The 13,996-nt window shown below is 48.2% G+C and overlaps 1 protein-coding gene across 2 annotated transcripts in view; it reads right to left on the bottom strand.

Moving 5' to 3' along the window:
* The window catches only part of LOC135192839 (protein lin-28 homolog B-like), a 53,766-nt gene extending 40,184 nt beyond the window's left edge, over positions 1 to 13,582 (bottom strand). Inside the window, exons 1-2 of one of the 2 annotated variants that reach the window (XM_064176214.1) lie at positions 13,331 to 13,582; positions 12,673 to 12,860 (exon numbers count right to left, since the gene is read on the bottom strand). In XM_064176214.1, the coding sequence (XP_064032284.1) occupies positions 12,673 to 12,860; positions 13,331 to 13,361 (219 nt within the window). In that variant the 5' untranslated portion in view covers positions 13,362 to 13,582. The remainder of the gene's footprint in view (positions 1 to 12,672; positions 12,861 to 13,330) is intronic. The other variant, XM_064176215.1, reaches the window with a different exon arrangement.
* Positions 13,583 to 13,996: the final 414 nt, after the last annotated feature.

The raw sequence follows: 13,996 nt of genomic DNA, 5'->3' as shown, positions 1-13,996 counted from the left end.
ACCCCCGGAGCTCCACGGCTTCCACCCTCTCCAAAACCACGGTGCGGGGACGGCCCAGGGGCTGCCGCGGAGCTCGCCTGCCCGGCTCCCCCTCTGACAGCCGCCCCGGCCCGCCCGCAGCCGAGCTTCCCGCCCGTGGGGCGGAGGAAGGGGCAAGACCCCGCCACCGCGGAACGAAGCGGTGGCATCGGTCGCGGGTGGGACCTGCGAGCCGAAAGGCTATCCGGGGCCGCCGCTCGTCGTGGCGAGTCCAGTGCCTGAGGGTGGGGGCCGCGGTGGGGCTGCAGGTGAGACGCCTCCGCTGGGCCGGGCCGGGCCGGGCCGGGCCGCCCGCTCCACCGCCATCTTGTGGGGCAGCCCCGCGGCGCCCGGCCCCGGCCCGTGGTCGGCCAGAGAAGGACAAAGCGTTGGGTGCGCCTTCAGCCCCGGCTCCCGCCGGCGGCGGTGGCGCCCGCATCAACGGATGCTACCACGGCGCTAAGTGCCACCGTAAGTAGCTGCAAATCTCATGATCAAAAATCCCCCAAAACCATTAAAATGCGTTTTCAACGGCATTTGCGCCTCTGCAGGTCCTCCAGCGCGGGGTGCAGCCGTGGTGCCCTCCACACCGCGCCAGCAGCCCCGCCGCCAACCCCGAGGAGCGGTTTCGTTGCTGGCAAGATGGTTAAAGGCACTTCTCGCTTCGGCACTGCCCCCTCCAGCAGCCAGACCCTCAGACAGCTTTTTCTGTCGTTACTTCCATTCTCCAGCATGCCCGGCTCTGCACTGTCTGCTCGCTTAGCTGAAAAACAATACATTAAAAAAATCTAACCCACATTCAGAGCGTAATAAAATCCTGGAATCTTTCACATCCATCTGGTCCTTGGGCCACAGTTAACTGCCTGGGTGCTAAATGGCCCGAGGAAGCCATAGGCAATGAATGGCCCTGACCCCGGCTTCACAAGCCTGGAGCACAGCCCTGTGAGGAGAGGCTGAGGGAGCTGGGGGGTGCAACCTGCAGCAGAGGAGGCTCAGGGCAGAGCTCATTGCTGCCTGCAGCTGCCTGCAGGGAGGCTGTAGCCAGCTGGGGTTGGGCTCTGCTGCCAGGCAAGCAGCAGCAGAACAAGGGGACACAGCCTCAAGCTGTGCCAGGGCAGGTCTAGGCTGGATGTTAGGAGGAAGTTGTTGTCAGAGAGAGTGATTGGCATTGGAATGGGCTGCCCAGGGAGGTGGTGGAGTCACCATCCATGGAGGTGTCAAAGCAAAGCACTTAGTGCCATGGTCTGGTTGATTGTGTAGGGCTGGGTGCTAGGTTGGTCTGGATGAGCTTGGAGGTCTCTTCCAACCTGCTTGATTCTGTGATACCCCACATCCGAGCCAAGTGGGTGCCAATTCCTCACCCTCCAGCCCAGGGCTGTGTGTGGGGATCACTGGGTTAAGGAGGCTGCTGCTCGCTGCTCACTTTCTACCTCCAGGTAAGATCAGGATCCCCCTGTGATTTCTGTATGATATATATAGTTGCAATTCATGACAACTACCGTGGTCAGTGCTCATTGAGCTCCCTTGTAATGGACAAACTATTACTAAAAGATTAAATACTTAAATTACAGATAGCTAAAAGGCAAACAAAGCATAAAAGCATAGTCATGTTTTATACATTGCCTTAAAAATACCAATATCCATAGGAAAAAAAACAACCCCAAACAACAAACACACACACATTAATAAGTAGGAGATGCTAGAAAATCTTAGGCATTGCTCATACTATTGAATAATGAACACAGCCAATAATTAATCTTTGGCAAAGGGACAATGCTCTGACTGCAGCCACTTTCCCACTCTAGTCTTGGTTCATTTACAGTTGTCAGCAGTTAAAGAAATGATCATCCCTATGGTGAAGATTAACAATAAACCCACTTAAGCTAAGCATGGAACAGGCTACCACCTTCCAATTAACTAGCAACAGTAAAAAAAATATATTCCTTTTTTTTAACTGATATATTTGAAAAATAAAACCACTTTTCACTTAAATAAAAAAGGACAAGTAATTGCTTCATTAAAATAATTTAATGAAGATTCATATAGAAACAAATTCTTGGAGGCAACCTGTTCTAGGAGGGACACTGAGGTGCTGGAGTGGGTGTAGAGAAGGGCAGCAAGGCTGGGGAGAGGTCTGGCAAACATCAACTATGAGGAGGGGCTGAGGGAGCTGGGGGTGTTTAGTCTGGAGAAGAGGAGGCTGAGGGGGGAACCTTATTGCCCTCTACAGCTACCTAAAAGGAGGTTGTAGTGAGGCTGGAGCTGGGCTCTTCTCCTGAATTACTAATGATAGGACAAGAGGAAATGGCCTCAAGTTGCATCAGGGGAGGTTTAGGTTGGCTGTTGGGAAAGATCCTGAGCAGGTGGTCAGGCACTGGCACAGGCTGCCCAGGGAGGTGGTGGAGTCACCATCCCTGGAGGTGTTTGAAAGGAGAGTGGCTGTGGTGCTTGAGGCTGTGGTGTGGTGATGAAGGCTGCTGGGATGAAGGTTGGACTGGATGCTCCTGGTGGTCCCTTCCAACCATAGCGACTCATAATGATTAGACGTTGTGCTGAGGGCTTTGTGTCAGTCAAGGAGTCGCCAGTGTGAAACTAATGACTGGACTCGAGGAGCTTGAAAGTCTTTTCCAATCTAAGACATTCTGTGATTCTAGTGGGAGGAGTCCTTGCCTATGGCAGGGGGTTGGGACTGGATGATCTTTGAGGTCCCTTCCAACCTACACCATTCTGTGATTCTGGAACTGAGTCCACCAGTCCCATTACTAAACAAACAGAAATGCTGTTGCCCAGACTACTGCAGGTTGATTTGGAAAAGTGTTTTCTGCCTTGCAAAAAAACCCAAACCAAACCATTTTGGTTTTGCATTTAATGGCTACATAATTGAAAACAAAATGTGTTATTGCAAATAGCCTATAAAACTAAGCAAGCTTTTGATTACTGCCTTGCAAAGCACAGTAGTAAAATGAAATAAAGCTTCTTTTTTTGGTTGTTTTTACATCCCAGTACAGGCACCACTAGGAGATTTTAAAGACATCTACACTTTGGAAAAAACAAAAGCAGCCCACGAATTCACACTTAACTCTACCTGACTTAAAGCACACAAAGGCTGTCACTTTTAGTCTCAGGTTCAGCCCAGGGCTTACCTTAGTGTGTGTATTTGTATGACCAAAACCAAAGAAAGTTCTAAACACAAATGCTGAGGCAGCCTCAAGTGGCACTAGAATTAAAAGCAATCTAGGAAAACAAAAAAGTAATAATCCCTTAGCTCTTGCACACCTACAAAGGACCTTGGCTAATTAGAAGAGGAGCAGAAGGCCACTCTCAGCCCTAGCTTCATGAAAGAAGAGATTATTTTAGGATGGTTTGGGGCCCCTCACTACAAGAAGGACATTGAGGTGCTGGAGCATGTCCATAGAAGGACAAAGAAAGCAAAGGGTCTGGAGACCAGCTGAGGGAACTGAGGTGGTTCAGTCTGGAGAAGAGGAGACCTGCTCCAGCACCTCAATGTCCTTCTTGTAGTGAGGGGCCCAAAACTGAACTCAGTACTCAAGGCTTGGTCTCACCAGTGCTGAGTACAGGGGAAGCTTTTTACCACTAGGGAAGTGAACAAGGGGACACAATCTCAAATTGTGCCAAGGGAGGTCTAGGCTGGATGTTAGGATGAAGTTGTTGTCAGAGAGTGATTGGCATTGGAATGGCCTGCCCAGGGAGGTGGTGGAGTCGCTGTGCCTGGAGGTGTTGAAGCCAAGCCTGGCTGGGGCACTTAGAGAGTGATTGGACAGGGATGGGTGCTCGGTTGGACTGGCTGAGCTTGGAGGTCTCTTCCAACCTGGTTGATTCTATGATTCTATGATTGCCCCCTAGTAGATATTCTGCATAGCCTCAGACAAGTCACTTTTCAGAAGCACTGATGTAGTTAATTTTCAGAGCTCTACATCTGGAGTAACCAAGGAGCTACACTTTTCAGATTATCCACTTATTTCACTAAGCTTTCACCTCCCTGCTGAAAAGATGCAGCCAAATTATCACCACCGTGTCCTGTAAATATTATTGCTTGTGTTCTGCAGCAGCAGGAAACAACATACTACAATGACTCAAAAGTTCCTCCTCCTCCCAAAACTGTATCAATGATGCAGTTTCCATACTGCAATTCAACACACTTCAAAGCCACAGCTTAACTGCAATCAATAAAACAAGAAAAGGAAATGGATAAGCTTGAACTGAAATGTGATCCAAAAGAATTCCTGAAACATTCTCCTTGAGCATCCTGGTCCAGGGGGAGGTTTCCCTGCTTATGGCAGGGGGTTGGAGCTAGATGATCTTTAAGGTCCCTTCCAACACAAACCAACCTATGATCCTATGCAAAAAGCTTCCAAGGAGAGCTCCAATGCTTGTACTCACTCCAGTACTCACAACTACCTTTTTTCCCTGAGCAGTCACTACCTTTGCTATCTCTGAAGGTGCATCAGCACTCTGCTGGTTTGCACCAGAGGAGATAGCAGTTCCATTGGCATTTTTGCCACAACAGCTACCAGCTCTTCCTTCCAGTCTTCACCTTGCTCTTGGCAGCTGCTTGTTTGTGTCTTGGTGGGGATCATGGGGTTTGTGTGAGAGAGGAGAACTATCTGACCCAAGCTCCCCATTTTCCCCAGATGGGGTTGCCCTGCAGCTCTCAGAAGCACTTAGGCTAACCCAACAGGCAGAACTGTAAAAGCTCTTGAAGCTTGCTTAGGCAGCAGTACTGCCGCCAGATATAAAAGTACAATTATGGCTGTGAGACTCCCACCAAGAAGGGTGGCTGCAGGAGTGTGAACCTCCACCTGTTCAGCAAGCTGCCACTCCAAAGCCAACTCAGCTGCTTGCAGAGCAGCTGCTGACCTGCTGCACGTTACAGCTTTGCATGTTAAGAGAAAATCCAAAGCAGTGCCAGTTTTCCTTAATACCATGGCCTGTAAAACTTGCAGCAGGTTCCACAGCTGCTCTGCAGGCAGCTGAGCCATCTCGGGAGTGGAGATCTGGAATTCCCTTTAACCATCTCCCAGAGAGTTAAACACACACACACACACACACACACACACACACACATTTTAAGTCAGGACCAGCCAGAATAATCTGAGGACAAGCCAATTTCTCCAACTAAATATGCTCAAGCCATCAGAAACACTTCCCTACCTTCCATGCAAGGGTCTTTACTGATACTGTGCTTACGTAAAAGCAGTTTAGAGGTTCACTGCTCTCACCAGTGACAGCAAAACCTAGTCCAGCCCTGTCCTGAATAACCATCCCTTAGACAGAGCTGAATGTCCCAAAACAACTTTCCATCAGTCAGGAGAACTTTCAGATGGATTAACAAAAAGGGAGAGAAAAAAACTCACCCTTAAAGACAGAGAATTGAAAATGTAAATGGTATGTCTTTATTTCTCTGTGTTTTAAGAAACATCACAAACAGCTCTGACCTCTGGGTTCTTAGGATCTTAGGTGACAGCTCTGCAGTGACTTTTAGCCACCTCTGTAGAAACTACTGGGTCTAATTTTGCTTCTGATGCTGATCCGTGGGGAAAGACAAGAGGCTTTCCTGAGATGGCTTACAGGAAGATAAACTGCATCTACATGGAAGTATGTTTTGTAAAGAGTCCAAACCAAAAGTGTCTCTGGATACAGCTGTTACTTCAGTGGTGTAGTTACAAACCAGCACAAGCAACAATAATGACATTTCCCCCCCAATCTGACGATTCATTTCCTTTTTAGCTTCAGTTCATACATCTGCTTTGATACCTCACATTAGTGCTCCAGCCAAAATATCCTCTTCCTTCCAGTATCACAACCTCTGTGCACAGCTTCCTCAGTCCTGGAGAAAAGGAGGACAGCAGGCTCTGGGAAGGGTCTACTGACTGCTTTGCCAAAGAGGGGAAAATCTCTCTTAAGCAAAGAGTCCCAGTGCAGACCTGTCATTGGGTCATTTTCCCTTGTCACCATTGAATGTTTACATTTCTTCAGCAAACCTTTCTCTGATTCAACACCATTTCTGACTTGCCATTCGCAGCTCTTGACAGAACTGGACTGTAATCTTGGCTTTAGAAGGAAAAAAAGAGGAAATCTGGAAGGTATTTCCACAGATGGCAGCTCCATAACTTGAATACTAAATTACAGGTTTCTTTACACAGCCATCGTGCCCCTCAGTGAAGTATTTTGCCATCTGTCTAGGACTTGAAATGCAGGACTGGGCTAATTAGTAGCCTAAAGAAAGAAATAAAATCCCAAACAAGGCTGCACTGCTCCACAAATCCATAGTCCACATAATTGAAAGTCAATTTTCTCTGTACGCTCCAGCACAACTGGGTGCGTGCCCAAGCTCGGCTCCAGCTCTCCAGCAGCTACCCATTACACATTCTACACACACTGAGGCTGCTGAACAGCCTTGCATGCCCACCTCTGCTCTCTGCACGATTTGCTCACTGCAGACACAAGTTTGCTCCCCATTTGCTTCCTTTCTCGGCTTCCCTCTTGAAATCCTGCTGGCCACTGTTGTTCTGGTTAGGGCTGGCCTTGCCTGGTGCCCAGCACAGGTCAAAGATGATGCGTTTGTGACAGCATCCTCTGCATGGAGACTCCTGGACTTCAAAAAGGCACTGCTGTGCCACATTTAATGATAAGGAACAACATGGTATTGATCCTACTTGCTCGCCCAGAACTTCCAGTTATCCTGAGCATTTAAGCAGCTTTTAATAGGCTCCTAACAGCCTAGAAATGGAAAAGATGTGCACAGAATCCATGTCACAATATAAGGAAGCCAGCACTCACTGCAGCATGGCAGGCCCAACTTCATGAAAAAGAGATCAACTGTGGCATAGGAACTAATCAAATGCTTGCCTTTTTAAATGATGAGCAAGGATGGTCAGTCAAATTGAGGGAAAAGACTTTTCAGATGTGCCTTACATGTCTCATTTCCCATTTATTCTTCAGCTTACATGTCTCATTTCCCATTTATACTTGAGCTTACATGTCTAATGTTCCATTTCTTCTTCTGCTCACAATCTTAACTGAGTAGTCTCAGTCATTTCCCCTCCTTTTGTTACAGGTACTTGCAACAGCAAGAACAAAATTTGCCATATACAAACAACAGTGCAGCAAAGACCTCGGTGAAAGAAAAAAAGACTCTTCCTGTTTCATCAAATCTTGCAGACAACAGTTAGAAAGTTCAGATGAAAGTGACAAATTTCAAACCAACCATGTTCCTTTAATGAGAAAACAAAATACACCACCTCCTGCACACTGCTCCTCCCTTCCTTCCTCTCCCCATCTCATAAAAGAGGATCCCACAGAAGGATCAGGTTTAAGGTCCCACTTCAGAAATCCTCTATCAATCCTTTAATGCAGTGAGAATTTTGGTCTACAGAGCCAGGCCCCAACAAACACTTTCCACACCAAACAATCCATCTCATCCTGCAAGACACTACTCAGAACATAAAATTGTCACCCTTGATATTGCCCAAAAAATGTCTTTAATTGTATTCCTTTACACCCAGCAGCCTACTCACCAGCTTTAACACCCGGGCTTCCTGCTAAGCAAGGCAGGCAGACACCTTTCTAACACAGTCCATACACAATCAGAGCAAAAAAGAATCCAAAGCATTTTTGCCTTTCTGCCAGCATCCAAAAGAAGTTGCACACACCCAAGCTGTGGGCACAGTTTTGAATGTGCCAGAAAAAATAAGTATCAGAGTAACAAACATCATCTCCAGTTCTGTGGAACCTTGAGCTCTTCTTAGCTCTTAGCAAAGGAGAGCTTTTTTTGGGTGTGTTTTGATTGCTCTCTCCACTTCTGTTTCACCCTGTGAGAAATAGATCTTGTCAAATTTAACAAGAGCTGCTCACACACAACTATGTGCAGAATTCACATCATAAAAGAGAAGCAAGCTACAAGATTTTTTTTCTACCCTAACCTATTTGAAGTCCAAATATCAATACCGAGCCAAATGCAGCAAGGTGCTCACTCCTTGGATTTAACAAAGGGCTGACAGGACTCATCTTCATTTTCTGGCAAAACAAAGAAGTGGACTGGGACACTGCTGGCATTGGGCATGATTTGTCTTAGAGAAATTAAACAGGTTTTAGGTCTTGTAATGTTTGTCTAACACTGAACGACTCAAACAGGTGACTTAAAGCTGGAAGCTATAGCAGAATAAAGCTGGAAAGGGACACCAGGAGTGTAGATGTTTGTAAATGTCCCCAGAATAAAGCTGGAAAGGGACACCAGGAGTGTAGATGTTTGTAAATGTCCCCAGAATAAAGCTGGAAAGAGACACCAGGAGTGTAGATGTTTGTAAATGTCCCCAGAATAAAGCTGGAAAGGGACACCAGGAGTGTACATGTTTGTAAATGTCCCCAGAATAAAGCTGGAAAGGGACACCAGGAGTGTAGATGTTTGTAAATGTCCCCAGAATAAAGCTGGAAAGGGACACCAGGAGTGTAGATGTTTGTAAATGTCCCCAGAATAAAACTGGAAAGGGACACTAGGAGTGTAGATGTTTGTAAATGTCCCCAGAATAAAGCTGGAAAGGGACACCAGGAGTGTAGATGTTTGTAAGTGTCTCCAATTTACATTGTGCACACAGAGATGCACAGAGATGATGATGGCTGATGCGTTTCTCCCCTAAATAACACCTCTAGCTCAGGGTTCCACATTACCAGAAGGGCAACAACAACCTGAAAGTAGTTCAGAGATCAATCCAAACGATTAGTGCTGAAGGAAGGATTTAAAACTGTAGAGTTAAAAGCTTAATGGTGCTAAAAAAGCTCTGCTAAAAGTTCTGTTTCAGGAGCAGAGCTCTGATTAGGTGAAACAGAAGTCCAAAGAGAAGCATCATCCCCCCAAAATACCAATATGCACATTGAGCGAAGCACAGAGCTGAGAGAAAGGTGAGTACAGACTGCACACTAGCAAGGGGGAACTGCAGGAGGAAAGCAGAATTATTTATTGCCCCCTCAGAAGTCTAGGTGTAATGAGCTGAAACTATTACAGGAATTTTGACTTGACATCCAGTTAAGTTTTCTCTCAGGGCAAGATCTCATCGGCTAGGCATGACCTCGGCAAGAAAAGGCAAGGTAAGGAAGTCAAAGCCTTGTTGCAGGATCCAACCTAGCTTTGACAGGACCTGGGGGCTCAGCCTGATGGAAGCTTCTCTGCTGTCTGACTGTATGAAGTGACACCAGCAGCTACAAACATTGCAGGAGGAGCACACAAATGAATGAAGAGTTTTGCAAGCAGCACTGGACACCAATATATTGTTTCCACTCATCAACACATTTGCCTTGAAAAAGGCCTTTTCACATAACTAAGTTTTCCAGATTAATGAAACTAAGAGTGACTGTTCAGGCAACAGCCTCTCTTATACAAGCAGCAGCACTGTTAAATAATTCTGCTGCTTCCAGGACATTTTTATGCTCTGGATGCTGCTGTTACCACTGGACAGTTAACACAGAGCCTTCTATAAGGCAATATAAACCATCTACAGAACAAAACAGATGCTGCTTATTCCATTACATTAAGCAGAGCAATTCTGCTTTGGACTGAAAGAAGATTTCTCTCACTGTGAAGTTTATCTCTGCTAGATTTCATCAGAATGCAAGTGGTGAGAAATGCATTCTCTTTGTTGGAAGGCTGCTGCTAACTTCACTCAGTAATAACATCTCCAAATGACTGAGGTGCAGAGTGGATGTGTGACAAAACATGCTATTTCCCACTGCCTTTTCCACTGTGCTATGTCCTAGCAACCTCAGGATACCAATAAATTATAGTTTATTAGAGTATAGCCAAACATTTCCTTCTCGCCCCCTCCTTTAGGTGACACACATGAATGGTGGCTTCCAGATTTCTCACGTACTTTATTACCCTCTCTGACTAGTTTCCATTAAGGAACAGCACACAGTGTCTACTATGACTTAAATCTATCATCACGCAGCAGTCCAATGCTTCTCTACTTCCACAGCTCAAATATCTTTGTTTCCAAATGTGTTTTATTAACAAACGCTGCAATGCTGCCAATATTTGTCTTCTATTATCTGAGAAGCAAAAAGGATGAAGTGTTTCAACAGGAACATTAGATGAAGAAAAAGGGCTTATGCATGAAAAGTAAATTTATGGCAGTGTAAAGAGCAATTTTGTGACAGAAAATGGTATGAAGAAAGGAAGAAGGGGGGGGGAAGGAGAAAGATTGCTTCTTCTAAATGTTAAAATTCATTCAGCTCTAGAAGGAAAAAGGCAAGGAAGGGGGGGAGGGTACCTCATAGGTCAGTACAAAGTAGGACATGTAAGAATACACTAATTCTGTTCTCCACTTTACACCTAATTCCAAATGCAAGCAGGCAGCCCTTAAGGTGTGCGTCAAGCCACCAAGATGAGAAACCACTCCACCGCCGACAAGAAGCAGGGCAACGTGCGCCAGCAGCAGCCTCTCGCCCTTTTATTACGCCCCAGGAAAAGTGTGTTTCACTGTAAAAGCCTGGTTGAAGCTGCCACCGAGCGAGGCCGGGCCGTCAAGTGGCACACGGAAAGGGAATCGATCTCCAATCACGGCACACGCCCCTGGCCCCGCCACTGCCAACGTCATAGAAAATGGCCAAGCACGTCAGAGGTTCAGGTGCCTTCCTGCCTCCCTAACATGGCCCTGGCCAAGCCCAAAATGGTCTCTTTACCTGGCACCACTCTCCTGTGCCCAGACAAGGAGGGTGAACTTCACAGTGGCGTTGTTGGGACTGGAGAGTGACTGAAGAACCAGGGAAGGTCTACACAAGCTCCATCTTCACAAACCATGCCGCAGACCTCGGGGAAAGTGCCTGGATCATTGTGTAGGCATCTCTGAGGTTCCTCCGCAGGCACTCCTGCCAGCTTCCCCGTGCTGAAGGCAAACACCGTTCGTGCTGCTGTGCCTACAAATAAACCCAACGGCGGCCACAGACTCCTTCTCTCCCTTGCAGCCTCCCAGAGACTTCTGCTCTGATCCCTTAGTCCCTTTTTGCCTTTCTTTTCTTGTCTTTTATCACTTAGGAAGGAGTATTTAAAACCCATTGTCATGGAAGGGATCAGAGCCCTTTTGCCCTACAGCAGAATTTTCATTTATACACAAAATTGTGGCTCAGAGGCCTTCCATCGAAAAAGTCAAAACAATATTTCCTATCTGCTTGCACTGACGCAGCTGCTGTACCAGCAGACGTACAGGCCTTGGGAGAATCTCTCTCTCAGAGAAGCAAAGACATAAACATGGCTATGTTTTGGGAAAAGGGTTCGAATTCTCAGACATGGTGACCACTCGACAAACATCTGCTGGGGGCTGACCCCTGGGTGGTTCCATAAGTTGTTTTTGGTGAGAATTAGCCAATTGTGTAAGTTGATTATAACTTTGTACCAATCTGTAAAGCTAACGCGAGCCTGACTGAGTTGGTTGAACACACCTCTTCAAAAATACTATTAAAAAAATACCCACTTGCACCTCTTGCTCCTTACCTTAACTTAACTGGCCCCTCGCTCTCTACCCTGCTCTACTTGCACCTCTTTTGCTCGATACCCTGATCGCTGATTACACACGCACACACACGCGGCATTCGCATCGCAAACAGCCAGCTCAAGACGGCACCGTTCCAGGCGGGGCCCGATCCTTACGAGCCCCGGGAGTCAGCATTCAGCTCGACCGGACCCGCGGAGCCTCGGACAACGGCGCCTTAAAATCCATAAAGACTTTGAAACTTCTCTGAACTGCATTTGGGACAGTGAGTAATCGATAAACTTCTATTTGAAACCGAATAACTTCTCAAGACTTCAATGAACTCTCTCATATCATAGACTCTCTTCGTTTTAGTCATTCTGTATATTAAATCTCAACTACGAACCAAGAATCTACGCGGGATAATTACAAATAAGTTTCGGGAAGGGGATTTCTAGTGCTTATAATATTAAATCACTTACACCTTTTTATAAACATCGGCCTCGCATATCATTACTTCAAACCTCCCCCCCCCCCAGCAAACTTTCCCGTCCGCGACACCCATCCATCCAACCAAGCCGCATGCACGCTTCAGTGCGTCACCACAGGGACGCTCCCAGGTCCGAGTTACTGCAAAACACCACCACAATTATGTCTCCATTTCACTAACTAATCTCAGACGACCCTTGCAAAAAAAGCAATTCGCTGTTCCCAAGAAAAGCGTTCTAAATGGCATAAAAAAAGTTAACTGAACGAAACCCGACATCTATTTATCCTTTCCCGAGCTTAATTTTAACCGGTTTCCAAGGAAAGACACAATCTGCCTGTGATCAGTGCAGTAACAGATGACAAACCTTGCCAAAAAAGCAAAGCATAGCACTGGGAAACAAACAGAAAGCACAGGAGGGGATTCTAACCCAGGAGGAAGGGCTGAAGAAACAGCGTTATCCCTTTGCACAGATCTCCAGCCACGGCGACTAAGCACAATCTAACAACCTTATCTACTCGAATTGGCCTCTGCCAGTAAAACCACTACCTAAGGCCACTTTTTAATTACAGATGTACCTAAACACCTCGGAAAAATAGGCTACTGCTCTTCACATGAAACCAGAGTCCCACTGAGCTCAACCAAATTCTGGCAGGCAGATGGGAGAGGAAAAAAAATGAGTCTTACTTGGTGTACAAAGACATCAACCAGAGACTCCAAGGGGCTTCCTTCTCGGTTGGTCATGGTGATGAACCCGAATCCCACTCTCCAATTGTACCATTTGCAATGGCCGGTTCCGTGCAAAACCTGGAATTTCTCCTCTTTTTCCTGCTCCGGCACCATCCCGGGCTTGTCTCCACCTTTACTCGCCCCTGCTGAGGATGAGGGAAAGGAGGGGAGGGTGTGTGTGTGTAAGAGAACGTTGGGGAGGTGGGTGGGGGGGGAGAAAAAGAAGGAACGGGGGGGGGGGGGAGAAAAAGAAGGAACGGGGGGGAGGGGGGGGGAAACGAGATGCAAAGAGTTAAATTATGATAATATCCTTTTGCCCCCGTGTAAAGGAGTTACTTCAGTCAAGATATAAAAAACCGAACAAAACAGAAGAAATAAAATCAAAGCATGAAAAGCCTATTCCCTCCCCCCCCCCCCCCCCAAAAAAAAATCCTAAAATAAAGAACCTCCTCCCCAAAATACATAAGAACTTTAAAATCAGCGGAGGTTCCCGGGAGGAAGCAGCGCACGGAGGCTGTGCCTCTGCCCAGGGCAGCCCACGTTTCCCTCCACACGTCTATTTTTCCATTTACCTCCCTCTTTCAGTCCCATTACAGCACGGAACGCGATACTTTACCTGGATATTGCTGTTTTAAGTCCGATCCCATTGCGCAACAGAAATTCTCAGCCCAATTAGTCTCTCCTCGCCAAGGCGCAGGACTCAGGGGGGTGGGGGTGGGTGGGGGCGAAAAGGGGGGTGGGGAGGCCGAACCCAGCACCAGGAGCCGCTGAACGCCTGTCAGGCTGCTCGCTGCCGCTTCTGTCGCCTCCCTCCGCGGCTCCCGCTTTCCGTTCGCTGAAGGGGCCGAGGGGGCCGAGGGGCCGGCGGGGAGGGAGGGGGAGGAGGCGCAGACGGGGGCTGCCGGCGGGGCCGGGGGGGAGCGGCGGCGAGACCCGGTCTGCTCGGTGTCGGGGGCAGAAGCGGCGAGCGGCAGCCGAGTGGGGGGGGCGGCGGAGTCGGGCGGGGGCTGCCGGCAGGGCCGGGGGCGAACGGCGGCGGGACCCGCACTGTCCGGTGTGGGGGGAAGAAGCGGCGAGCGGCAGCCCAGTTGGGGGGACGGCGAAAGCGGCCGCGAGCAGCCGGACCGGCTGGGCGGGTCTGCCGGTTCGCTGAGGGGGCCGAGGGGTCGGCGGGCAGGGCGGGGGAGGCGGCGGAGACAGGGAGTGCCGGCGGGGCCGGGGGGGAGCGGCGGCGGGACCCCGTCTGCCCGGTGTGTGGGGGAGAAGCGGCGAGCGGCAGCCG

This window comes from Pogoniulus pusillus, chromosome W (genome assembly GCF_015220805.1).
Source record: "Pogoniulus pusillus isolate bPogPus1 chromosome W, bPogPus1.pri, whole genome shotgun sequence".
Classification (NCBI taxonomy): domain Eukaryota; kingdom Metazoa; phylum Chordata; class Aves; order Piciformes; family Lybiidae; genus Pogoniulus; species Pogoniulus pusillus.
The sequence above is the reverse complement of the archived record's forward strand: the minus strand, read 5'-3'. Positions and strand labels throughout refer to the sequence as shown.